Here is a 25,839-nt window from a genome sequence, read left to right as displayed (position 1 = left end):
AGAGCATCTTGTATAAGGGCAACACAAGTTCAGAAAAAGGCTGAAGAAAGCTTTCATGGAGTAACAGGGCTTTTGAATGGGTCTTGAAAGCTAGGTAGGAATTGTCTAAGAGAAGAGGACTTTCAGGGCAGGGATGAGGATGGACAAGTGTGATCTACAAGAAAGTAAAGTTATTGCAAGGGAAATTTTAGAGTTGAATGAGAGCAAGTTAATATTTAGACCCTAAATTAGAGTATTTTTGGTAGAAATAGAAAAGGATAAATAAGTAATGCATTTGGAAGAGAGAATTAGAAGTGATTTATTAATTTTCTTTTATTATGAGTGGAATAAACGTTAAACGTTAATTCATAAACATTTCAGCATACAATGAATAAAGGATAATTGTGTGTAAAACTGAAGTTTAATTATATACAGTTTTTAAATAAATTAAATTAAAAAAGATAGTAAAACAACAAAAATCTAACCTGCTTATTTTTGACCAGGTCTAAACTTTTTTTTTTTCCTTTTATGTGATTTAAAAAAAATGTTTTATTGATCCTCTTTCTTTTCCTTTTTTCTTTCGGTGTTTTTGTTACTACATATCCCCTCACCTTCCCATATTTATTTCTCCAATTAGAGGTTCTTCCTTCTAATAAGTATAATCAAGCAAAGCATATTTACAGATTAGCCATGTTGAAAGAGATTTGTCTCCTTTACCTGTAGTTCATTACTTCTCTGCCAAGAGGTGGGAAACATGGTTTCTTACAGTTTTCTGATGTCATGATTATGAGGGTCGGCGCAGGTCCTTTGTAAATGAGTTTACAAACCCCAAAAGTTATACTGGCAAAAAGAAGTTTATTGGCTCTGGGAAGTCAGCTTTTGCTAGGAGCCTGACTTCCTTGGTGGCAAGGTCCTGACAGAGAAGTAAAAGTCCAGCAGAGCAGTCCTGGCAGAAAAATAAACAAGAGGTGTAAAGAAATCCTGACTGAAAGATAAAGAGGAGTTAGTCTTCTTAGCAGGCAGAGGGTCCTCAAAAGCAGCTCTGCCAAGGAGAGAGAGAGGTTCCTTGGCATGGCATGTACTGCTTTTGACCCTCTGCAAAGAAGTGAGCTAGCAAATGCCTATTTTATCTTAGCTGGGAACTGGGGGTAATTTGAGTTGAAAAAAGACCAAAATTTTCAGAATAGAAGGTTCAATTGAATGAGATTATTGCCCCCAGGCCTAGATTTCCAATAGAATGGGATAGCCTACTGGGAATGGTTGAGCCAATTTTCAGCTCAGTAGAGGTCCATAGAAATCTAGATCTTCAGCTAGTGCTAAGTAGGAGTGGTCCTGGACTCAACTAGTCCCCACCAAGATAACAGAATGAAACCAAGAAGTTCTCAAGTGTTTACCTCATGGTCCCCTCAAATCAGCATAGTATCCGCGTTCCTCACATCAATGACTGGTTATTACATTGATCAAAGGTTTTAAGTCCTTCAAAGTTGTTTTCCTTTTTAATAACAAAAATCATTGAATTGTTATTTAACTCTCTTCATCAGTTCATAAAACTCTAAAATTTTAAAAATCTATCTTTGTGTTTATTTTATCATTTCTTATGGCATAATAACATTTTATCACATGTACATCATAATTTGCTCAGCCATTCCTTAGTTGATTGTCATTTTTTATTCTTAATTCTTTGTCACAAGAAAAAGGTTTCTATAAATATTTTACACATTTGGGTCCTTTTCCTCTCTCTTTGACTTCTTTTATATCTAGCAGTAGTGTTGCTGGGATTATATCAAATATATTATTTATATATTATGTATTAATAATATATTAATATATAAACAAGATATATTAACATATAATGTAATAATATATATTACGTGCTATTATCAAATAATATGCACAAATGACTTACTGGGTTACGATTTTAAATTGCTTTCTAGAGCGGCTATATGGTCCATTGGTATATTTGTCTACTCATAGCTCCTCTAGCAATTGCTATTTTCCATTTTTGTTATTTTTGCCAACCAGAGAGTTATAAACTAGAATTTTAGTATTTTAATTTTTATTTCTCAGTGATTTGGAACACTTTGTTATATTCTTTAATCATTTATCTATTGGGGAATAACTATTGTTCTTATATTAAACAAGTTCCTATATATCTTGTATATCAGATCTTCATTAAGAGAAATTTGCTGTGATTTTTTTCCCCAGTTGACTGCTTTCTCATTTTAACTGCTTTGATTTTGTTTTTGTTAAAACTTTTTGATGTTTTTCCCAAAATGTATATATTATCTTTTATTATTATCTTAATAAAGAATTGTCCCCCTCCATAATTGAAAATTCTATTCCTTCTTTCCATTTCAAACTTATTGTGGTAAATGCTGTGAGATAATCATCTAAATCTAATTTCTACCTGATGGCTTTTAATTTCTTACCCTTTTAAATTTAATTTTAAAAGAAATAACCTGGCCTTACAAGATGTCATATAGTTTTTATTGAATTTTCAAAACCATGCCCTCTTTCAATTTTCCTCCTGAATAAAATAATTACCATGAGTTACAGAAAGGTATTGCTTGTTTTGAATCTATATTGTAAAGTTTGAAAGGGGTTGAGTTGGGATGGTAGATGGAAGATAATGTGTTTAATTACTTTAATGAGTTTGTGTTTTCTTTGTGGTATTTGATTTGAAATGTAATGTATTAGAGAAGATGGTTATGAATTCTGTATCATCTTGGCAAGCCAGGTCTCATGTATTAAAGTAAATGGAAGAAATATTAGAAGAGATTCAGTGATGAGAATTAAGTTCAGTATTAAATATACATTACAGAGGATTTTATGGAAAGAGTTTGCAGACTTGAAGTGAGACATAGGAATTACTTGATTGAAAAGATTGGGGATGAGAGAAAAATTGGAGTTGAAAGGTGGTATAGCAATAGAGAGCATATGGTTAAAATGCTCACAATATCTGTGTCTTTGCCTCAAGAGTTTTGAGAGGAGTTGATCACAGAATTGGTGGCATATATGTAAAAATCTATCATTTATGAGTGAGAGTCATGGGCTCACAAATAAATCTGGCCTTCTTATTTATTCCTAAACAATTATTTTTGCTTATGGTTTAATGTATGATAATATTTTGGACTTGGCATTAGGAAGATATGGTTTACACATTTATTAACTATGTGACTGGACAATCTAATTAACTTTTCAGAGTCTCAACTTTCTTATCTGTAAAATAATAGTAATATTTGTAATGCCTACTTCAAGGGATTATTATGAAGCTCAAATTAGGTAATGTGGGTAAAGCACTTTGCATATATTAAAGTATTAGCTGTTGTTATTTCTATCAATTCCACCATCTCTACCACCTTTTAGAAGTAGTTTGAAATAAATATTTCTAATTATTATGTAATTGACATAAGATGCCTAAAAGTTTGCAAAGCATTTTAGATACATTATCTCATTTGAATGTGAACCTTTTTTTGTCAGTGCTTGTGATCTCATTGGCATAGGGAATTTCCATTGTGACAGCTCCGTTCACTGATGCAGACTGGCATTAATTTGTCATTTGTAACTTACAATTTTAGAGTTGAATGCACTGAAAGATTAAGTGACTTGCCCATCATAGCTAGCTAGACTTCTGTGTTCTGAGAGAGATGGAAAGACAAGGGTATTCTCTCCAACCTTCTCTCTCATTTTCCATTTAATATAAAACAGATGACTTCTTAGTACATCTTTCCTCAAATCTCAGTCATGAGAGTAATAGGCCAAGAAACCTTTAATAGCAAAGTAAAAAAAAAAAAATCTCTGCAGGGTTTGTTTGTTTGTTTGTTTGTTTGTTTAAACACAGTCCACATACTCCTTCAAATTTATATATTCATTACCTTCATTTCACAGTAATAACCAATATGTTCATTTTCAGTTCTATTCCTTCCAATCCATACACATTGCTGCCAGGCTAAATTTCTTAACCCCTGGGAATGATCACAATACTTAATTGCTTAACAGTCGTTGTACTTCATATAATTTTCTGGATAAAATTCTATGCTGCTTAGCTTTTCATTCAAGGCCCTTTACAATTGTACAGCTTTTAATTCAAGGACCTTTACAATTACATACCATTTTTGTTCTGTAATACCTTCAATATGAATTAGTTGTGTGCTGTTGACACTAAATTATTTCTTATTCCCCAAATTTGTTCTTTTTTTCTTTTCTCCTGCCTTTGCTAGTTTAATTCCCTTTATCTTGAATGCTGTCATTTCCCTTTTGAATTGTCTGGTCTTTTGAAAAAATTATATTCATTTTTTCATTCAACAATAAATCTGCCTTCTTAATCTTTCAAAAGACATTACCACCTCCCACTTGAGAATTAAACATCCCCCTCTCCCCCAAACATGTATAGTCAATCAAATCAGATTTCTACATTGGTCATATATATTTTTTAATTGTCTTATTCTGCACTTAAAGTCCACCTCTCTACCAGGAAGTTGGTACTATAGTTCATCATTAGCCTTCTGGAGCTGTGATTGATCTTTATGCCATAAAGAGCCCCTAATTCTTTCAGAGTTGTGTGTCTTTACCATATTCCTGTTGTATAAATTGTTCTCCTAGTTCTGTTTACTTTATTCTGCATCACTTCATACATGTCTCCCAGGTTTCTCTAAAGCTATCCCTTTTTTCTTATAACATAATAGTATTCTATCGTATTTATATGCCATACTTTGTTCATCTATTCACTATTTTATGGATACTCCCTCAGATGCCCATTCTTTGCCAACTCAAAGGAGCTATAAATATTTCTTTACATTTTTGAACCTATGTATACTTTTGTACAAAATATGAATATTGGTACATTTTGGGGACTAATTCTTACCTTAATTTACTCTTCTTCTCACCATTCTCATTCTCCACATTGTTTTTCCTATTTCCCTGTTGAATGAAATACATTTGTGTACACAACTTATATGGTTTCTGCTAATCTTCCTCTCCTTTACTTCCCCTCCAGTGTATTCCTTTCCCCCTCTCTTTCCATTCATCAAGATATAAAAGAATTATTTCTAGCCTTTGATTAAAATCTATCACCACTCTATTGATGTAGGACTCTTAAGGGGACACATGTATCATTCCCCTTTTATCAAAATGTAATCATTTTATTTGGTTAGTTAATTATCCATGTTTATGTTTACCTTTTGTTCATTTTCAGCTATGTCTGACTCTTGGTCACCCTATTTGAGATTTTCTTGGCAAAGATCGTAGAGAGGTTTGTCATTTCTTTCTTCAACTTATTTTAGAGATGAAGAAGCTGAGTTAAATGGGGTTGTCAGTAGCCTTGCTTAGGGTCACACAGCTAATAATTGTCTGAGCCCAGATTTAAACTCAGGAGCATGAGGTTTCCCAACCCACCTAGCTGTCCTTTTTTATGTTTTTCTTAACTCTTGTGCTTGAACTTGAGTTTCTTTCTATAAAACTTTGTTTTTATCACGAATGCTTGAAAATTCTCTTATTTCATTAAAGTTTTCTATTTTATAATTCAGTTTTGATGGATAGTTATTGTTAGCTATAATCCCAAATCTTCTGAAAGGGGGTGATGACATTCACATAGTCCAATGATTCTTAATTTTTCTCTCCATAATCTTATTTTTGATCAGTTGTTTTTTGCTATAAAGATACTTAAGATTTGGATTTTTACTGCTTGGGCTTCTTATACCAAGCTATTAATTCTCGTTCCAATATTTTTTTCCATAGATTTCATTTCTTTTCCATTTTTTCCTCAACCATTCTAATTTACATCTAGTTCAAACTCTTCCTTTTATAAATAAAGGAATTGAAGTTCAAAAGTGTTTTTTTTTTTTCCTAATGTCATTTAACTTGTTAGTGATAGAAGCAGAACTCTTAAGTCTTCTGTCAGTATATGGTATTCTTTTTACTATATTAAACTCTCCATTAGAGCTCCTAAAATAACTTAAAAACCAAAAGACTTCCATGAAATATTATAACCTATGTTTGTAAAATGCATATCATTTGTTATATGACAACTTAATTAATTCTTTACCAAATATAGCTTGATTAATGAGAATAAAATAACAACAACAAAACAGCCAGAATAGATGATAGTATGGTTAAGTATATTTGGAACTGGTTGAGTGTCTGGGCTCAAAGATTTGTTTTTAAATTAACTTGGCTTAAAGATTTATTGTGAATGTTTAGCCAGGAAATGTAAAGATTTGATGAGCAGAGGAGATGATGGTATAGCTATTATGTAGGTTAGGTGGATTAGAATCAATGGATAAAAGTTAGACAGGAACCTATAAACTTAATCTGAGAAACACTTCCTAATAATTTTGTGGTACCTTTTGAGGTGAGTTATCTATTTCCTCTTAGGTTTTTTGTGGAAAGAATATCTACTCCAGGTATGGCTTTGAATAGTTAATATCTAAGGACTCTTCCAGTTCTATTCAGTGAGTCTCTTAACAGGAAGCAGTATTTGTGGTCAATCCCTTCTCATTTTCCTACCCTCATTTTCTCCTTTCTATTATCCCTTCTTCTCTGGAACAGATTTCCTTAAGAGTATCCTGGGAAAATCCTCTCAATAGCCAGACATTTTTTTGATACATTTTGCCTTTCATAGTGGAAGCCAATATTATCTGAGTATTCTGCATTTGGTGTAGAGACCTGAATTATTTAATATGCAACTGAGATTTATTAAAATAAAATGATTTCATTTTAGAAGTATAAGTAGAGTGTCCCTTCTTGAGGATAGGAATTGTTGATTTTTGATCTTTACATCCCTAACATTTAGAATGCACCTTTCCCATAATGGATGCTTAAATATTTGTACTGATTCATGCAGTTATAGAGTTCTTACAAAGGGGTGTGTGTGTGTATGTGTAAATTTGGGCATAATGCATATTTTGGAGTGTATTTTCTTAGTTTTGTTGTACATGTTTGAATAATTTTAATGTATTTTGTAATATCAAAATCCATTTTAATTTTGACAGTATTTAAGAAACTATTTGAATTGAAATATTCACAGCTACAGTTACAATTTATTCCATATGGCTTATTTTTATTATGTGAACAATTCATCACATATTGTGATTTCATGTATGAGAAATATAATATTGTCTTAACTATCTAAAATTACTACAGAAAGATACTTCTGACCAAAAATGATCATAAAGCAAATTTCTCTCAAGAACGTGAAATTTTCATATCTAGAAGATTTAAGCTTCACAGAAGTAAATGCATAAATAGCTTGATTTAAATATATTTAGTTCAAAGATTGAGATACTAATTAGTTGATTTTTTTTTTTTAAAGTCTGGAAATACTTTTGCAGTACTTGCTTAAAATAAGACCAAGAACTATATCATTTTTGTAATTTTCCAGGACTTAGCAAGTGTCTGGCACTCAACAGTAGATGTTTTATAAATTCTTTTTGATTGATCGCACATACTCTTTGCCTCTTTACTTTTCTCCCTTACATTCTCTGCACATGATAGGAATTTTCTTTATGCTGATCCTTAAAACCTATAAGCAATATTATTGTGACTTTGGATTGTTCAGTTTGATTTAGTGATTGCTAATCTTGCTTTTGTGCTACTCTAAGATGTTTCCACTTATCTTAAAAAGGCTCTAAAATTACCAAAACAAAATGCCTTAAAAAAAAAAATATATATATATATATATATGTATGTATGTATGTATACTCTGGTACTTGAGGAAGTAAAGTGAGGATATTTTGAAATGAAATAAGCAACAATTATAAAGTTACCATTGCAAAATAAATCAGTGATTATCAGAGTGTGTATTATTTCTTAATTACATACATTACACCATTATGCTGGGCCAATAGAACTAACTTTCTGACTTTTATCTCTTTTTAATCTGAAAATTCCCAAGGTTAAATAACGTTTTGTACAGTAAAATATTGGTTTTGTTAGCTTGAAATTCCAGAAGGGTGGGCTTTATTTAAAAGAAGGAATTTTAGTTTTGCTTTTATGATGTTTACAGTTAGTAATCTTTCAAATAATTTAGTCCTTTATAAAGGTCATAAAATCAATTCTACAATATAGCTTAAGTAACAGTAGATTTCATTTCAGTCTCATCTAGTAAATATTGAATGGACTGAGTTGGGTCTGTAATACAAGTTTTGTTAAATTTTTGTTTTAGTATATTAATACAAAACACATGAAAATAATTTCCTCCTTTTAGCTGCTAAGACCTGAGTTCGGGGTTGTTTCCCCTGCAAGATCTGATGACTTCAACATCCAACACAGTCCCGAGAGTCCAGATTCCTGTTCTCTTTTAGGTGTTAGTGGTTTTATCAAGAAACAAAGAATATTGAACTCTGGAATATGCAGGTAAAATGCTTTTCCATTCACATTTATCCATGCTACTTCATTTTGGATAGTAATAATAATAATAATAATAATAGGCTGGCACCATGATGCATAACACTTGAAAAGTGTCATTTTTCTGAAAATTGTTGCTGTTGCTTAAATCTGGCTGATCAAGGGAAATGACTGTTAGCCCTTATGACCCCTTTTGATTTTTGCATACAGAGTGTCCCATAATGACATTATCATTGTAAGATAGAAATAAAAATGGTAGCCAGCCAACTTGTGACCTTTTAATGCCACAGTAAAGAATATAAACCCCATATTTAAACTTTATTTTTATTTACTTTCTTCAGAGGAGAAAAGTATTCTGTTTTTTGACTATTCATAAAGTAAGTCATTGTCAATACAAGAGAGTGTATGCAGTTAAAAGCCACAAAATAAAGCTGGTACAGTTTGTTTTTGTATACCTATGTCACTTCCCAAAAGAGAGATTAATATATGTTAAATAAATCAGAAGAAATTCTTGACTTCTAGGCTGCCAGTTAGAACTAAGCACTTTGAGACCCATATTGTTTTAAAGACAATGTTCTATGTAAAGTAAAGCTAAAGAGTCAGCAATCTTTATATTGCACACACACAAACACACAAAACAATATTTCATCTTTTTCAACATTAGTTGAAAAACTTTAGAGTAACCTGATTTAAAAAATATTAATTTGTTCTATATTTTTAATTTATGTTATGGTCCTATGTTATTTACATTGGATTCATAAATAGATTCTTCTAGGCATGTAGACTTTTGAATTAAGATTTCCTTTGCTTTTTGTTTGACTATATAAAAATGTTTTGCTATATAAACTTATGGCATTTAGGGCTGAGAGATTTTAAGAGATAAAATCCAGATCTTATCTTTTTTTCTTAATCATTTTATTTTGATTACATTGTGTTTGAAAGATAGGACCAGTCTGGTCTTTTTGACCAGAGTTCAAAGTTCTGCCACTGAGAGAATGGCCTGATTTTATGTCCCTGGATAAGACATTTAATCTCTCAATGACTTAGGCAACACTTTTAAGATCACAAGTTGCAGAACAGTAGCAGTCTATGTTGGGGGAAGGTTCCCCATCAAGATCTCCCTAAATTTGAAATTACAGGTCCAATAAAACAAAAAGATTTTTATTCACATCTTTAATAATCAGAGAGAAGAAAAGACTCTAGCTTTGAATTATGTCATGTAGTTAAATATATAATGTAAAGAAGTTGTTTTAATCTTAAATATTATTAATAGCAGCTGATTTTTTTATAGTGCTTACTATAAATCAGACCGGGTCATAAGAGCTTTATAAGTATTTCATTTTATCCTCACAAACTACCCAGGAGATAGGCTGCTATTATTTAGGTGCTATCATTTAACAGTTAAGGAAAGTGAGGCAAAGAGATTAAGTGATTTGATTCAAGGTCACATAGCTAATAAGTATTTGAGACAGGATTTGAATTCCATTATTTTCTGCAACTTACAAATGTTTATATTATTCTAGAAATATGCATTACATGTCATTATTGAGTAATTTAATTTCTTTGTTATTCAATTAGATTTAGATGATCTTATTTCTGGAGTAAGCTTTGATCTAAAAAATATTTTGTTTTAATTAGATAAAAAAAATCAGCATTTATATAGTGCTTTAATAATTGTGAAGCATTTTACAAATGTTATCTCATTTGATACATTTGATCCTCACAACAATCCTGTGAAATAGGTGCTAATATTACCCTCATTTTACATATGAGGAAACAGGTAGACTATTAAATGACTTGCCCAGAATCACAACACCAGAAAATAGCTGAAGTTGAGTTTAACTGGGTTAGACAACTTTTTGAAGTTTTTTTTTTTTTTTTTTGCTTTGTTTTAAATTTTGTTGGAGTCTTGTTAACTTTTGACTTCCTTAAATCATTAGTTTTTGGTATAATTTTTTGTTTGTTGACCACTTAGTTTGGCTGGTTGGAATATTTTTTAATACATACTGATAATTTTATGCATGTCAAGCGATGTCATTATTCCGTTTATAAAATTTTTAAAAAATTTCTAAATTGTTTTTATTGGAAAATTTTCTCTTGAAGAATTTGTAGGTCAGTTGTGGAAAGGTCAAATTAGTTTATATGATCAAATTAGAATAATTAAAGGTGTATTTAAAAAAATTTAAAATCTAGTTTGCAAATGCATTTTAAAATAATACATTAAAATGTCTGATTAGAATATATTCTTAAAGCATTGAATATTGCTTTTGTTACATTTATATCTTTTTTAAAGTAGATTTTTAGAACATCAGAATTTCAAATAATTTTCTGAATAGCAAATTATAGTAACAGGAAATAGAAAGCAAGAAATGTGGCTTCTTTGAATAGGTGAATATGAAGTTTTTGACAATGTCACTCCAAATTTTATGTTGATTTTGATCTTGGATTTAAATGGTGAAATGATCGGAATATACATAGATAGCTGATTTTGGTAAGACTTTTAATATCAGCAACTAATAAGATAGTTTACTTTTCATAATGTTTTTTTTTGAAATTCTTTCACTTGTACCATTTTGAAATTCTTTCACTTGTCTTGGAGGGAACATTCATGAAATTTTGGTGGGCGTTGTTTTTTATTTATTTTTTGGTGAATGGTCTCATAGAGACCTTCAGCCACTTTTTTTTTTTTTTTTTTTCCTGAGGCAATTGGGTTAAGTGTCTGGCCCAGGGTCACACAGCTAAGAAGCCTTAAGTGTCTGAGGTCAAATTTGAATTCAGATCTTCCTGACTTCAGGGCCATTGCTCTATCTATTGAGCCACCTAGCTGCCCCGAACCTTCAGCCACTTTAATTGCTTAAACTGGAACAATATCTTTGTAGTATGTTTAATGATCCTATTCTGTTTCCTGGCATAAAAGCCCACATTTTTATATACAAGTGTTACCCTGGTGATATTATAATATAATAAATTTTGGAATGCCATAGTCTCTATAGAATCTGAGTTGGGATATGACCCAAAATGAACAGTTTATTTCTACTAATGATTTATGTCTAAGAAATGATATGAGGTATTTAATCCAAGAAACAAATAATCAGAAAAGAGAAAGGGAAGGCAGGTGAATGTAGAGAAAATGGGGAGGGCGGAGAGGAACAGATAGTTTAAGCATCCTAATACCCATGAAATATAAAAAAAAACTTTTAAATAGCCTTCAGTACTTGAGTAAACATAGATTGAGAACTCTAATGGAGTTGGATAGATGACCAGGGGGAAGAATTTAGGCTGGGATTTAAACTCATGTTCTCTGATTTCTAATCCTGTCTGCACCCTTTAAATTGTAATTTAAATTTAAATTGCCTCACAAAAGAATTATTTTTCAACCCCTCCTGCTCCTCCCCCAAAATAGAGCATACTCGTTATATAAGTGCTACACTTAGCTGCCAAAAACATTCTAATCTGTCCAGAATGACAGGCACACAGGTGAAATGATTTCAGGCAGCAGGTACACAGTGGATTAAAAGATAGAATATCCTTTGTTAGGGAGGATTCACATGGTGATAAGGTTTCTTTATCAGATTGTATAACTGAGAGTTCTACCTGAAGTAGGAGAGCTGTCTTTCACAAGGGCAATATCTCCTGAAGGTTTCTGTTGGACGTGATCAGGGACCTGACATTAGTGCTCTGCTTCTATGGATTCTTCATTGAGCACAACCAAAAGTCTTTTCTTCATTTAAAAATTTTTTTTTGTTAGTATACACATTCCATTCTTCCTTTGCTTGGCTCTCATGGAGTAATGGACTTTGACAAACAAGATGAGGTTAAGAATAAGAGCCTTTGAAAATAATTTAACACAGTGGTTTAGCAGATCTCTGGGAGAACCTGGATGAGCATTGTATAGGAAGTCATGAATGGGTTATGATTTGCACCAATTGAGGGAATTGATCACAAGCATTTAAAAACTCCTATGAGTTATATAGTTATAAAGAATAAAACAATCCTTACTCAGGGAACTTAAAATGTGGAAATAGGAGGAAATGAGAATTACATATATTAGATTACATATTACATAGATAAGAAATTACATATATTATTAATTACATATATATAAGAAAAATTAATATGAATAAAAGAACAAATACAAATAAATTCAAACTAGTTAAGCACAAGGTACTTGGGAAGAAAAAGGGTACCAGGAATTGGTAGGCGATCAGATAAGACTTTAAAGTACCTTTGAAGATCACAAATAAATATGTGTCCTATAATGAGTTCTTTTTGAGATTCTGTTTTCCAGAGCTTCACATATTTTTGTAGGGAGGTTTGAAAACTGGTCATTTCTTATAGCACTTGACAATAAAGTTACAATTCATTAGGACCATATTTCAATACCTGAAAAAGAAATGATTAGAATTTATATCATTGGTCATCTCCCCAATGTAATTTTAAATTGTGTTATCTAAAAGCTCTACAAAATTAAAAAATGAGCATAAAAAGAGTTGAAACCTTTCAAGAATTTGGGAAATAGTTTGTAATAGCTCACATTGTAGCCCATGTAGTGATTTTAACTCATTCTATACTAATGGACCCACTGCCGGTTTTTATATAATGGATCTTACATTTTAAAATAATGTTTTATTGCATTTTTAAATGTAAAAATCATTATAGTAGATGGGTTGAACAGAAACAGACAGGGGATTTGACCTTCCATTAATAATGTCAGATGGTTTAGTTAGTTAGATAAAGGATTTAATTGATTAAAAGAGTTTGAAAGGCCAAGATATATAATGTTTGAGGAAGGGCAGGGCAAATTTTGACTTATCTTATGGATGTTTGTGCTATTCCTGTCAAAAATGTCAAAGTCATTTTTTGTGCCTGGTATTTTATGCATGCCAAAGTTACCTATTTTTAGTTGTGATTTATGGAAAATGGTGATTTGTTTTAGCTTCTAGCAAAAGGGAATCTCTTATGAGGACGTGAAATTATTTATCTTTGTGGTGTGTTAGTATCTTGCAAATAGTTGTTGCTAATGCTTTTAATAGATTGAATTGAATATTGAAAGTCATGGTTAAGAAAAAAAATGAATAAAGGATTTCTTTTTCTTTGATTATTTCTTGGTTCTTATAGCATTATCCCTTGTTTTTTCTGCTTTAGTTGAGAATGATACTTTATGTTTTAAAGGAAACAACCTGACTATTATACCTCAGAAGTTGATATTTGTAGTGTTTATATCTTGCGAGGTTAGGTGGAAAAAGTATTATTCCCATTTTACTGATGAGAAAACTAAGTCTCAAAATAATCTTGTTTAGAATTAGCAGATTAGATGGCTGTCAAACATCAGAATTAAAATATAACCTAAAATTACTTTCTTTTAAACTCTAAACCAGTGCTGTTTCCATTTTACACTGTGGTATTTACATCTCTTGTTTTTCTTCTACCACAATACAAAGAGTTCCAAATTTATATATAATTTTTTTTATATCATAAATTTAAAATGATTGTCCTTCCTGTCTGTTATTGGAGAGGCCACGAACCTTATTGTCATAGAAGCCATTTTGAAAAAATTTAAGAGCTTTTAGAAAAGTAAAATTTAAAAGTGGATAAAGGGAAACGTTATGAAAAGTAGGAAGAGTTTAAAGAAATTTCATTCCATCAAATCTAGAACCTGAATTCTCCCAGAGTCTCTGGTTTTTAAGGCTCTTTTGTTACTCCTAGAATCTGCCAAGTAGAAATTCATTGGAGTTTAACACTTGTTTGAGAAATAGAAATAGAAGGATCAATTAAAAGTCATTCACCCGTTAGTGAGAATTCAGACTCTGACCAGAATAGTTTCTTTCACTTTCTTCCAAAAAGAATTTGTCACCCCCATCTTATATAATGACTTATTTCCCCTGTTCTTACCTTGCTCTTTTCTATACCTTTGTTTTTCATCAACTTCTATGCCTTCTTGCCTTTTTCTTCCCTACTTCTCCTCCTTGGAATTATTGTTTTTGTAAAACCCAAAGTGACGAGATGTCCCTCTTACTCTCACATCTCCTTTTCCTCTAAGAAGAAAGAAGTTTGTTCTTCAATTTTCTCATAGCAATTTACATGGATCTATCATTTGAATTTGTATTTTGTTTTGGGCAATTTGTGTATATAACTCATTTACTCATTAGGTTCTAAGCTCTTTAAGAGCAGGAACTGGGTCTTATTTCATTTTTTAATCTGTAATTCCTACTGCAGTGCTTAATGAATGTTAAATTGAATGCCTTACATTGAAGATTTAGTATATTGTGAGGATGGGAGTTTTAATTAGGGGAAGAGAAACATAAGAAATTTTGAAGCATGGGATGCTTCAGGGAAGTACTACAGCCTAGTTAGGGTATCATAATAGAACTTTTAAGGCTAAGGATACTGAACATCCTAGTGCCTGGGAAGAGAGAGAGCTACTAAATGTAGAAGAGAGGGATGAAATGATAGATGAGAAGATACCAAAGATAAATCCTGCCTTTTTCGAATTTTTCGAAATCTTGTCTGTAATGAATCCTTGTATATAGAAAAGGGGGAGAAAAACTTTCCCTTGTCATTGTCTTCTGTTTTGGTCCGAATTACCCCATTACCCTAAGATGTAGAGAAGATAAACTATTAATTTAAGTATATAAAGAAATAAGCCATTTGTGGGCTAGCCTGGAAATCTAAGAAACACATCCAAAACATTAATTCTTAGTATCAAGTAACTCATAGAAAAAAATCTTTAAAACAGTCCATTTGTAAAGTGAGTACTTCCTTTATCTCCAGTGCCTAGCATACATTAAGTGTTTTAAAAATGATTTACTGAGTTCTTGAAGGAAATTGGAGGGGTTACCAGTTATTTTGTGACTTTTGGCTTCTATACATTCTTATCTCCTGGTCATAAGGAATGATACAGTTGGGGAGGGGTTAAATTTAAAATTATTTGAATTATAGATTGTAAATTAAAAATCTCATTAGTAGTAGGATACCTTGTAGTGATACTACCCTGGACAAAACTGATAGTTTTTATTTGGGTAACTTGATATCTTTATAGTAAGAAGCCATGTATTTTGTTATGATCATGAAATTATCTTTTATAAAACTTTTTCTTTATAAATTCTTGCATTAACTAGAGCTAGTATATAATTGTAGGATTTCAAGCTTTGAAAAAAAAACTATAACTATTTGTGAGGGTAATGGTTTTCCTTTAAAATTGAGATAATTTATGTTAATAAATTATGTTAATAAATGAATGAATAAATTTCATTCATATTTTGTAGGCTTATTCTTTCAAAATGATATCTAAATTAAGTAAAGAAAAAAAAATCTTTATTTGTAGTTTTCATATATTGAGGTTAGTACACTACTTTAAAAAAAAAAGGAAAAGAATTCCAAGAGTTATTATTTTAGGCTTCTGGTTTTTGTAATCTATATTTTGTTGTATATTTCTGTCTTGATTAAGCTTTGATGTAAACTAAATACAGCTCATTTCTTTTCCCTAAAAACTATAATTATTAGAACTTTCCTAGGTCATGGCTTTAAAGTATCTGAAAATTATTTAGATTGGAGTGCAGAAAGGAACAGATTACATTGGTGTATAATGTTTATTATAAAACAGTGATATATAAGTGTGAATTGTTGTTATGGAAAGGTTGCTAATGAACTACTTTTAAACAGTTCCCATTGTAGTTTGTTTTTTTTTATTCTCCATAGACTTTGTCTCATGAGAATTTATTAAGATTGTCATTGAAATTTTACTGAGGTATTAGAATTGCACTTTCCTGTGAATATACATTTTGATGAGAAAGATACCATGTGTGATGGAAGGGCAGGAATATGAGAAATTTTAGTAAAAATTAGATTAACTAGTGAATCTGTTCAGTATATTTAGTAAGGAATCAAGAAAAATTATAATAGAAATCTTTTCTATTTCAGATATATAATTCTGAGAAATCTGCTTTTGATATTGAATTTTTAGTTGAAATTTTTTTTCCTTTTGTATTCTTGGCTTCAATATTTAGAAGGTTAAAAGTATATAATGTAATGACAGATATTAGAAGTGAAAAATAAATATTGCAAATATATGGAAAATCTAATCTTATGCTTTGATTTTTTTTTTTTTAATTTGATGTAAAAAATTTTTTTTGAGATGTGCAAAAGTGGGGGGCAGGGGCGGGGAATAGGAGCCAGATGTTTCTCTATTCCCAACTTTTCAGTTGCAAGAATCCATAAACCTGCACCTGCTGGGAGCCATGGAAAAGCCAGCCTTCGACGAATCCCAGGCCTCTGCTTAAAACTTTTTTTTTTTTTACTGGAACTAAATGATGTTGCCATTTTTATTTTTAGGTTTGCTGGCATGGGTAATCTCATTAAGGTGCTAACCAGGGACATAGACCACAATGCAGCACATTTTTTCTTGGATTTTGAAAGTAAGTCTCTTCAGCCTTTCACAGTTGGTGCATAATGGTAATGGTGAAACATTGTTTATTTCTACCACCACAGTGAAGGCAAGCCAGTTTGTTGGTAAAACATGGAAAAAAGAGGTTGCATGATTTTTCTTCCAGTAGTTGCTGAACGTTGTCATACAATTTTTTGATTTTTCATTTGCTGATATTATTTGAGTCTTTGTATCCAGTGCTGTCCTCTCATTAGTCCATAAAGCAAGTAGCCTTATGATGAAAATTCTCATTGTGCTTTAGTGACTCTGCTGAGCAGTTTGATAGTAACTCTGGATACATAACCAAATCTAACTTAGTTTTGTTCTATCACTAGATGGCAACCAAATGATAAAAAAAAATCAAAAACATGACTTTATAATGGTATGGTCCAAGATTTTTAGAGCACTATACTTAAAATTGGTAGGTATATAAGTTTCATAGAAAACTTTTTAAATTAAAGAGTTGGGATATACTTATGCAATAACTTTTAAATATTCAATTTTAAAATAAAGTCCATTCAAGTATAATATAAAAAAATCTGATGAAATTATTTTTGATCAAATAATAGAATACAAATGCTCAGAACACTAGCACTATTGAAATACTGAAAGAATTATTCACTATAAGGTCTTTAATCAAACTTCTTAGGAAAACTTTGAGAAGAAATATAGTAACAGTCTGCCAAATGTTTTATACAGGAAAACCACATTTTACCTCTAGGTCCTACAAGTCAATACCTTGAGAATAAGGATTGTTCTCCTTCTGGTCACAGAGTGGGTAGCCTGCAAGATGAGTTCATACCTGAAGAGCTTCCCTTTCCACTCTGCTATTTTTCTACTATATTTCAGATGTACCTTTTTATAAAGGGATATTCTCTCTTTTCTCATTCTTGTCTTGACAGGTACCTTAACATGGGGAATCTTCTTAAAGTTTTGACATGCACAGACCTTGAGCAGGGGCCAAATTTTTTCCTTGATTTTGAAAGTGAGAAGATGATTTTATATATCTATTTCTCTTTGCCTGCAGTAGACTGCGTCTGTCTTGCACTAAATGAATGTCTTCACTTTGCCATCTTTATAATTGCTTTGCATGACTGAGCTATGAATTGTTGGATAAAATTTCTCTTGCCTTCTTGAAACAATCTATGATAATTCATTCATCAAATTGAGATAACATTTATTTTTCTTTATTGAAGTGTAGCCATATCTACAAAAAGGATATGCACTCTTATCTTAAGATTTATCAATACAAATATTTAAATAAAGGTAATTTTGGTAGATATGACACTAGAAAAACATCTCCAGATTTATTAGAAAAAGCAATATCTGGGGCTAATATGCTGTATTTTCAAGATAACTTCATCAATATTGAATTATTTTGTCCCCATTCTTTAATATTTATTTATAAATTTGTTCACGAAGGCCATTCACAGCTCAGTAATTTGGGCATAATATTAAAAGGTAAGTGTGAACCTAATCTACTTGATTTTGGCAGAGAATTCCCTACTTTGTAAAGCTTGAAAATTTAAAAATGCATTTCAGTCATATACTTGTCCCTTTTCCCCAATTGATATTAAATGAAAATTTAAAAAAACCAAAAAACTGGTTCACAGACCTTTAAGTAATTTGCCTTCTGTTTGTTTTATGTTGCATGACCTATTGTAATATGGTCTAAGAATGGCAGGTAAGTGTAATTGATTGCTGTGCATGTGAAACTGCTTTGCTCTTTGGCTGTCAGTATTGCTTTAGCTTGTTTCTATCAACTTTTTTAAAAATGATGTAAAATAGTTGTTTTAATTTGGATGTTGCCATTTTAGCTGAACTTAAAAGAAATTGTTAGGAAAGGGTGAAGATAAGTTATTTTAGGCTCTCCATTATATTTTCTACAATTGTATATAAGTTTGAATCTTTTTGAAGAAACTGAAGAAAACAAAAATTTAAAACTTTTCTGGTAGTGATGATAATCACCAGGGAAAATTATTGCCTTTTTTTTTAAATGAGTTATTTCATTTCCCTGGTTCTAAACATAGTTTGCAGTATATGTATACTATACATATACTATACTATATACAGAATGTATAGTTATCTTTTCTGATAATTTTTGCTTTTTTCCTCTGTCAATCAGGCTCAGTGAAGTATAACATGATATATAGCTAAGTTATATATTTAAGATGAATTTTGTGGTCTGGTTGGCCAAATATTATGTTTCATTAATAACACCATTATAGTTTTAAGAAATTTGTACTTTTGTGCTAACTTACAGCACTCTTCTTTTAGTATTAGTGTCAATAAGATAATCATTCATCAACTTTTTGCCAAATATATGAAGATTAATTTCCTTTACCCTTCTCAACAATTGAATATTGCTGTTTTAAGTGCATGTGGAGCATGTGGTTAATGGCATCAGCTTGGGGAATGATGAGCAGATTGCTGACGTTAAAGATGACATTTTTAGATGAGGCTTTTACATTTTAGCTGTATTTTAGTCCATATATGTCTTGTTTCAACCTTTGTCTTGTATATATTTGCTACTCTCCGTTTCCTGGCTTCTTCCTTTCCCTAATTTCAGATACCTTGCATTTGCAGAATCTTGGCTTTAATATGGTCAGGATCTTGTTCAAGACTTGGCACTTGATCTTTGTATAGTTAATTTTGAACTGTTGTGGCTTTGTGAAGAAGAATGAATTTAATATAGTGTTTAGAAATTTATTTAGTTTTGGTCTACCTCCCCTTAGGGAAAGAAAACTTTGTTATACCAGATTTGTTTTATAAAATTCAAGTAGATGATTTAGGGAGAATAAAAAAGGTCCTGGGTAATATCAGTGGACTAATTTATAAATTTTCTATAAACAAATGCATTAAACTTAAAAATGACACATAATTGCATATGTGATCAAATTTATATTGTTTTGTTTAATTTAACTTGTTTTCTGGGCAGAGTATCAGTTGTGTACAAAAAATAGAATTTGGCCTTAGTGCTGCTCTTCAGTTTAAATATATGTTTTGCATAGTTTTTAATATGAGAACAACTTCTAGCTTATTTTATTTTGGGAGATACATCTTCATAAAATTGCTTAGTCACTCTAAAGAAGTAGTTATTCTTAGATAGGAGAAGCACTTTCCTATACCTTATTTGTGCTACAATCAGAGCTGTCTTTTATTTTCATGTTAACTTTCTGTCCCTTCTCGATAATTTTTAGTTCTTATGTGATTTATGTAATGATAAAGAATAGTTGAACATGTATTTTGGAAAATAATTTTTTGCAAAAAAAAAGTTGCTCATTTTTGTCTTGCAGCAACTTTTAGGTCATACATAACTTTACATCATTCTATTACATATATATTTTATGCCATTTAGAATTTTTCTAGTTTAGTATGCCAGTATAACAGAACTGGCCCTGAATATTTCACATAATTAGAGTTGGGTGAAGCTTATGTTAAAATGTATAATAATAATAATAAGAAAATAAATAGGATATAATGAATGAGTATAAGAAGAGAGGAGAAAGATAGCTTGGCTGAGTGGTTACAAACCCAGTTTGTATGACTTTGAAGAAATCATTTAACTTAAACCAGAGACTCCCAAAGACTTTACCGGCAGCTACCAACAAAGCCACAATACAAAAAACATTAACAATAACATACAATAGCAATAAAAGACATAGTAAAAGCTTTTTCAAAGTATTTTCTAGTCATAATATTCTTCATAGGATGGCTATAAAGTAACAATTTCTCAGCCTATTTGAGCTAAGAGTATGCATAGAATACATGTACAAATACATACATGCATGCATACATACATGTATACTTCCATTTATTGCTAAGAAAAATAAAATCAGGGAATACATGAGTTTGAGGTGATCATTTTTAATCGAAATGAGAATTTAATTTAACTTTTGCCCTATTTATTATTGATTTTTAACACTATACTATCACATCTTTCTCTTGAATGTGCCCAAATTCCCTTTCCTTTTCTCCACCTCCTTTTTATGTATATCTTTTATTCATTTCACTGCCTTTTAGTATTTACTCTAAATTAGTCCCTCTATTTTATTTTTAAAAAATCTTTCCATCTTGTATCTACCAATACTTTTCATCTGTTCTTTTAAAATTATCCTTTGGCCTGTTAGCATCTCTATTAAAAATAATCCAAAAATACATACTTTTGTATGTATGTCAAAGCGAAGCCACATTATACTGTAGACTATTTTAATTCATACAAGGGCTTTTTGGTGGAAATGGTGGTGAAGAATCCATAAATTGACTGTATACTGTAGTAATTTCCCTAATCAAAACTCCCTTTTTTCCTTATTTTTTATCCTTGTATTCTTTTGTATTGTGGGACCATTTTCTTTGAATTTACCATCATATTTAATGATCCTTTACACTTTTGGAAGCCATGTTCTCCAAAATCTTAAAGCCTTTTATTTTATCGTTAAACAGAAAAATGAATAATTAAAACATGCCCTTGTTGTCTCTTGAATGTCTTTTAGAATTAAGTTTAGTGAGCAATCAGTGCATGCCTACTGGCTTAAGTAAATGCACCACTATGTTACTATCAAATGAATGCTCTTTTGTTAGGTGGACAAATAGTACATTTTTCTTCAAATTCTGTAAAGCAGTGATTTGCCAAGAAAAACAAAAGTGACAAGTCTTGATTGCATTACATAAAAATGCCAATATTATTTGAGATGTTATAATGTGCCTCATTTTTATATTATTTTATATTTAGCATTTCACTCCTCTTGCATGAATTGCTATCAGTAAAGTAGTGCTTACCTGTCTGCTATTTTTCCTGTTTCTGTCTTCATTTCTACAGCAGTCTTCAGCAGCTTTCAAAATTATAAATGTGACTTTCCTGTGGTAGTCTAAAAATTGTTTAGTGTGATGCTAGATTTTTTTAAAGATGGAACCACACTCTTTCCATTTATTTTTAAATTTTTCTTGATGTTTGTTAAAAGTTTTAATTTAAACAATAATAACCACCTGTGATATCTACTTAAGGCTACTTGATAATGTTTTGTTTGTATGTTAGTCTCAATGTCTAAATGTCATATTTTTTTGTCAACAGCTAATCATCCACAGATAAATTTGCATGATTTAATGTAAATGTTTTCTAACTTCAGAAATGGCTTATACACTGTATACAGATATTTTAAATATCTTGCTATAGATTCCTATTAAATGGGTTTAGCCTATAATGTATTAATATTTTTATAACAAATTACTTTATGTAAAAAAGATTACTAGCCACAATTTTTGCCTGTGAAAATATTATTTTCAACTATACCTAGAGTAAGTATGACATTTCAGAAGATGAATGTTAATGTCCTTTGAATTAATACATTTGGAGGGAAATCCCAGTGAAAAAGTAACTATTACTGCTGAGAGACTTAGACTGAAAAGTTATTTAAGACTGCAAAGCCAGTGTATAAATGGTTACTTTAAGATACTTGTTATTTGGATGCAATGATATTATTTTTAAGTTTTAGGTTTTTCTATCATAAGAATTTAGGAACACAAACAAAATTGGGAGCAGGGACTTCAATAAGATAAATATTAGTGTTATATGTATAGTGTAATGTGTCACATAGTGGGTGTTTTAATAAATGAATATGTGAATGCATACTTAATCATGGAACTATTTAAGGCATTTAATAAATATTAGTTGAATGAATTAGATGCAGATTTATTTTATTGTTGAATTATAGCAAACTTAGGTTATTTCACATCAAATATGGACACTATAATTGTCAAAAATTAAGAATTTTTTAAAATAAATTTTAATCTATTATGTGATGAAAACTGAATTCGTAATATGACTTATTCATGGTATTCTTTTGTCATGGCAATTTTTTCAGCCATTTTTGTTTTTGCTTCCATCCTTTTACTGGTTTGCCACTTTGTAAAAGTTTCTAAGTTAAATCTTTCCCCCTTCCCCTCCCAGTTTTAACTGATGAAATGACTATTCTGCAAGTACAAAACCTTTCTAAATTCTTAAAGAAATTATGTTTGTAATGGGAACCCTTTCAGGACATAGCACAGGGTTGCTGAATTGGATTGAGATAAATCTGGAACCCAAATAGCACACATTGTTACAGAGCTAATCCTTTTAAAATTATCTGAAGAGCCTGAGTGACTAGTGTGAGAATCTGGGAAGACCTGAATTTAAATCCTCCTCTGACATATAATTTTATGACATTGGGCCAGATATTTAATCTCCCAGGGGTCCTGGTCACTTGGCACATTTTGTAAATGGATAGTTGAAGTCTTTAAAATAGGATATCATTATGACTATGATAGAATGATAATTTTAAATTGTCATGGTTTTTCTTTGAGTTCATTATAGCAAATGATAATTTAAACAACCAAAAGCATCTGTAGGTGAAATAAAGCTTTTCTGCAGAAAGTTAGCTACTTAGTGATTTCTTGTCATATAATGTCATGATATAAAGCATATGTATATATGCACAGACATTTTTATATATTCCTATAACTTTGTTGTCCTTTCCTGGTATTCAGATGCCCAGCCTACAGAATCTGAAAAGGAAATTTATAATCAGGTGAATGTAGTATTAAAAGATGCAGAAGGCATTCTGGAGGATTTACAATCGTACAGAGGAGCTGGCCATGAGATACGAGAGGTAAAGCATGTTTAAACATATTTTCAAAAATTCACTTTCAAACATTAACAGTATAATTTTAATTTCAGTTTTTATTATATAAAATTGTGAGAAAATCTTGTTAAAATAGAGAAGTAATTATCTACAGAATTTTTCCTATATTGCTCATAGTTTAACCAGATTCTATATTATATTATTAGAGTATGGAATTTTATATTTTATTGCTCTAAGGAAGAGCAATGATCAAATTTTTGTCTAAACTTTTTGTTTTTAAAGAATTACCTAAATTGAACTTTTGTGCATTAATAAATACCTTCCAAGAGTCTGAGTTACACTGTTGTGTTACCAGATATACTTTATTTTTCCCCATTTCTCTTAATTTGGGCAGTGACTAACAAAAACAGGATATTTTATGTAAAACAAATAATGTAGATAAGAAAAGAAGAAATGAACAAATTATCTAATTTTGTTCTTCCCTGGTAGATCTCTATTTAGGGAATATTTATCTTTTTTAATATTGTGATCTAGAAAAATTTTAAAGTTGTCTCCTTGTCAGTCAGTAATATTTTAAAATAGGCTCGATCATTTAATGATATGAATACTTGAAAAAATTTTTATTTTTGGTAGACTACTGCTTCTGTTAGTTTTATCTAGTTTTGGTGGAGCAACTAGGTGGTACAGTGGAAGAATACTGGACCTTAAGTCAGACTGACTCTCATCCTTATGAGTTCAAGTCTGACCTTAGAGCTTTACTACCTTTACTCTTGACCTTGGGAAATTCATTTAACCTTCATTTCCTCAGCTTCTTATTTATACAAGGAATTCGAGAAGGAAATGACAAACCTTTCCACTATCTTTTCCAAGAAAATTAATGGAGTAATGAAGAGTTGCATATGACTAAGATTACTGCACAAGTTTTGGTGCATAGACCACTTGCTTAGGAACTAAAACATTCAAAACTCCAGTTGATCATCATAAAATTTTGCTATTAAACTTTTCTTCTGGTTCTGCTCACTTCCCTTTGCATCAGTTCATGTTAAGTCTTTCCAGGTTTTTCTTAAAAGCATCCTGCTTGTCATTACAGTAGTATTCCATCACAATCCTATACCACAACCTCTTCAGCCTTTTTCCATGTGATGGGCATCCCTCAATTTCCAATTCATCGTTACCACAAAAAGACCTACCATAAATATTTTTGTTCATATATATTTCCCTCTACACCACACTTTTAAAAAATCTCTTTGGGATATAGATCTAGTAATGGTATTACTGGGTCAGAGGGTATACATAGTTTTGTAGTCCTTTGGACATATTTCCAAATTATTTTCCAGCATGATTGGATCAGTTTACAACTCTACCAACAATGCTTTAGAGTCCTAGTTTTCCCACATTCCCTGCAACATTTGTCAATTTTCTTTTTTGTCATATAAACCAATATGATAGGTGTGGCGTGATAGCTCAGAGTTTTTAATTTGCATTTCTCTAATCATTATTTAGAGTATTTCTTCATATGCAGATAGCTTTGATTTCTTCTTCTGAAAATTGTCTGTCGATATCCTTTGAACATTTATCAACTTGGAAATAACTTCTCTTCTTATAAATTTGATTCATATTTCCATTATCAGAGAAAACTGATGTAAAAATTTTTCATTTATAATTACTGTGTATTTTCCTCCACTCCCATTTTCCCCCATTTATCCTTCTCTCTGTTTTTCTCACCTTTAGCCCTGTTGCTCTTCACAGTTTTGCTTCAGACTACTCTCAATCTGCCTTTCTTTCTATCAGCTCTCTACTCCTTTCCCTTTCCCCTTGTCTCCTTTATAGTAGAGTAAGATAAGTTTTCTATTGCCCAACTTTATATGTTATTCCTTTTTTGAGCCAATTCTGATGAGAGTAAGTTTCTAGCATTGTCAATTATCTCCTACCCCTCGTTTTCCCTCTCTACTATAAAAGTTCTTTCCATCTCTTTAATGTGAGTTAATTTATTCAATTCCATCTCTCTCTTCTCCCATTGTAGCAGTTTTTTCTCATCCCTTATTTGTTACTCATTCAGTTATGAAGGCTGGGTAGCAATTGAGGCAAAGAATCTTTTCTTTCATTTATTCCCCCAAAATAAAAATAAATAAATGAATCTGGGAGTGGGGAGCCCCTCTGGGTTTCTGACCAAAGCAGAAATGACTATTTACATTCAATTGGAATCAGTAGGGACCATTTAAACCAGTTTAAAGTTGGTTTGCAGGGAGTTTTGGAGAGATAGGATAAGTTTCCCTTTATTTTGTGATCTTTGCTCTGCCCTCTTTGCAGTTTTTAAAAAGTTGTTTTATTTGACATAAAGCTCCATGACATAATTATGAATGCTGCATTTTAGTTTATTGGTTTGTGTTTTGGTGTGTTATCTAAGAATAAAAGGAAAAGAAAGCTGGGATTGATCAAAAATATTAAAAAGATCAAATATGTATAGGGAAGATTACG

At 31.0% G+C, this 25,839-nt stretch overlaps 1 protein-coding gene across 4 annotated transcripts in view; it reads left to right on the top strand.

Moving 5' to 3' along the window:
* Positions 1-25,839, top strand: part of CYRIB (CYFIP related Rac1 interactor B) — a 71,514-nt gene that overhangs the window by 21,230 nt on the left and 24,445 nt on the right. The window contains exons 1-4 of one of the 4 annotated variants that reach the window (XM_023496497.2): positions 5,212-5,230; positions 8,183-8,331; positions 17,647-17,729; positions 23,267-23,388. In XM_023496497.2, the coding sequence (XP_023352265.1) occupies positions 17,657-17,729; positions 23,267-23,388 (195 nt within the window). In that variant the 5' untranslated portion in view covers positions 5,212-5,230; positions 8,183-8,331; positions 17,647-17,656. Of the gene's footprint in view, positions 1-5,211; positions 5,231-8,182; positions 8,332-16,653; positions 16,737-17,646; positions 17,730-23,266; positions 23,389-25,839 lie in introns of those variants that run through there. The other 3 variants (XM_031947196.1, XM_003760386.4, XM_031947197.1) reach the window with 3 other exon arrangements.

Source organism: Sarcophilus harrisii, chromosome 1 (assembly GCF_902635505.1).
Source record: "Sarcophilus harrisii chromosome 1, mSarHar1.11, whole genome shotgun sequence".
Lineage (NCBI taxonomy): Eukaryota > Metazoa > Chordata > Mammalia > Dasyuromorphia > Dasyuridae > Sarcophilus > Sarcophilus harrisii.
This window is presented reverse-complemented; position numbering and strand designations above follow the sequence as displayed.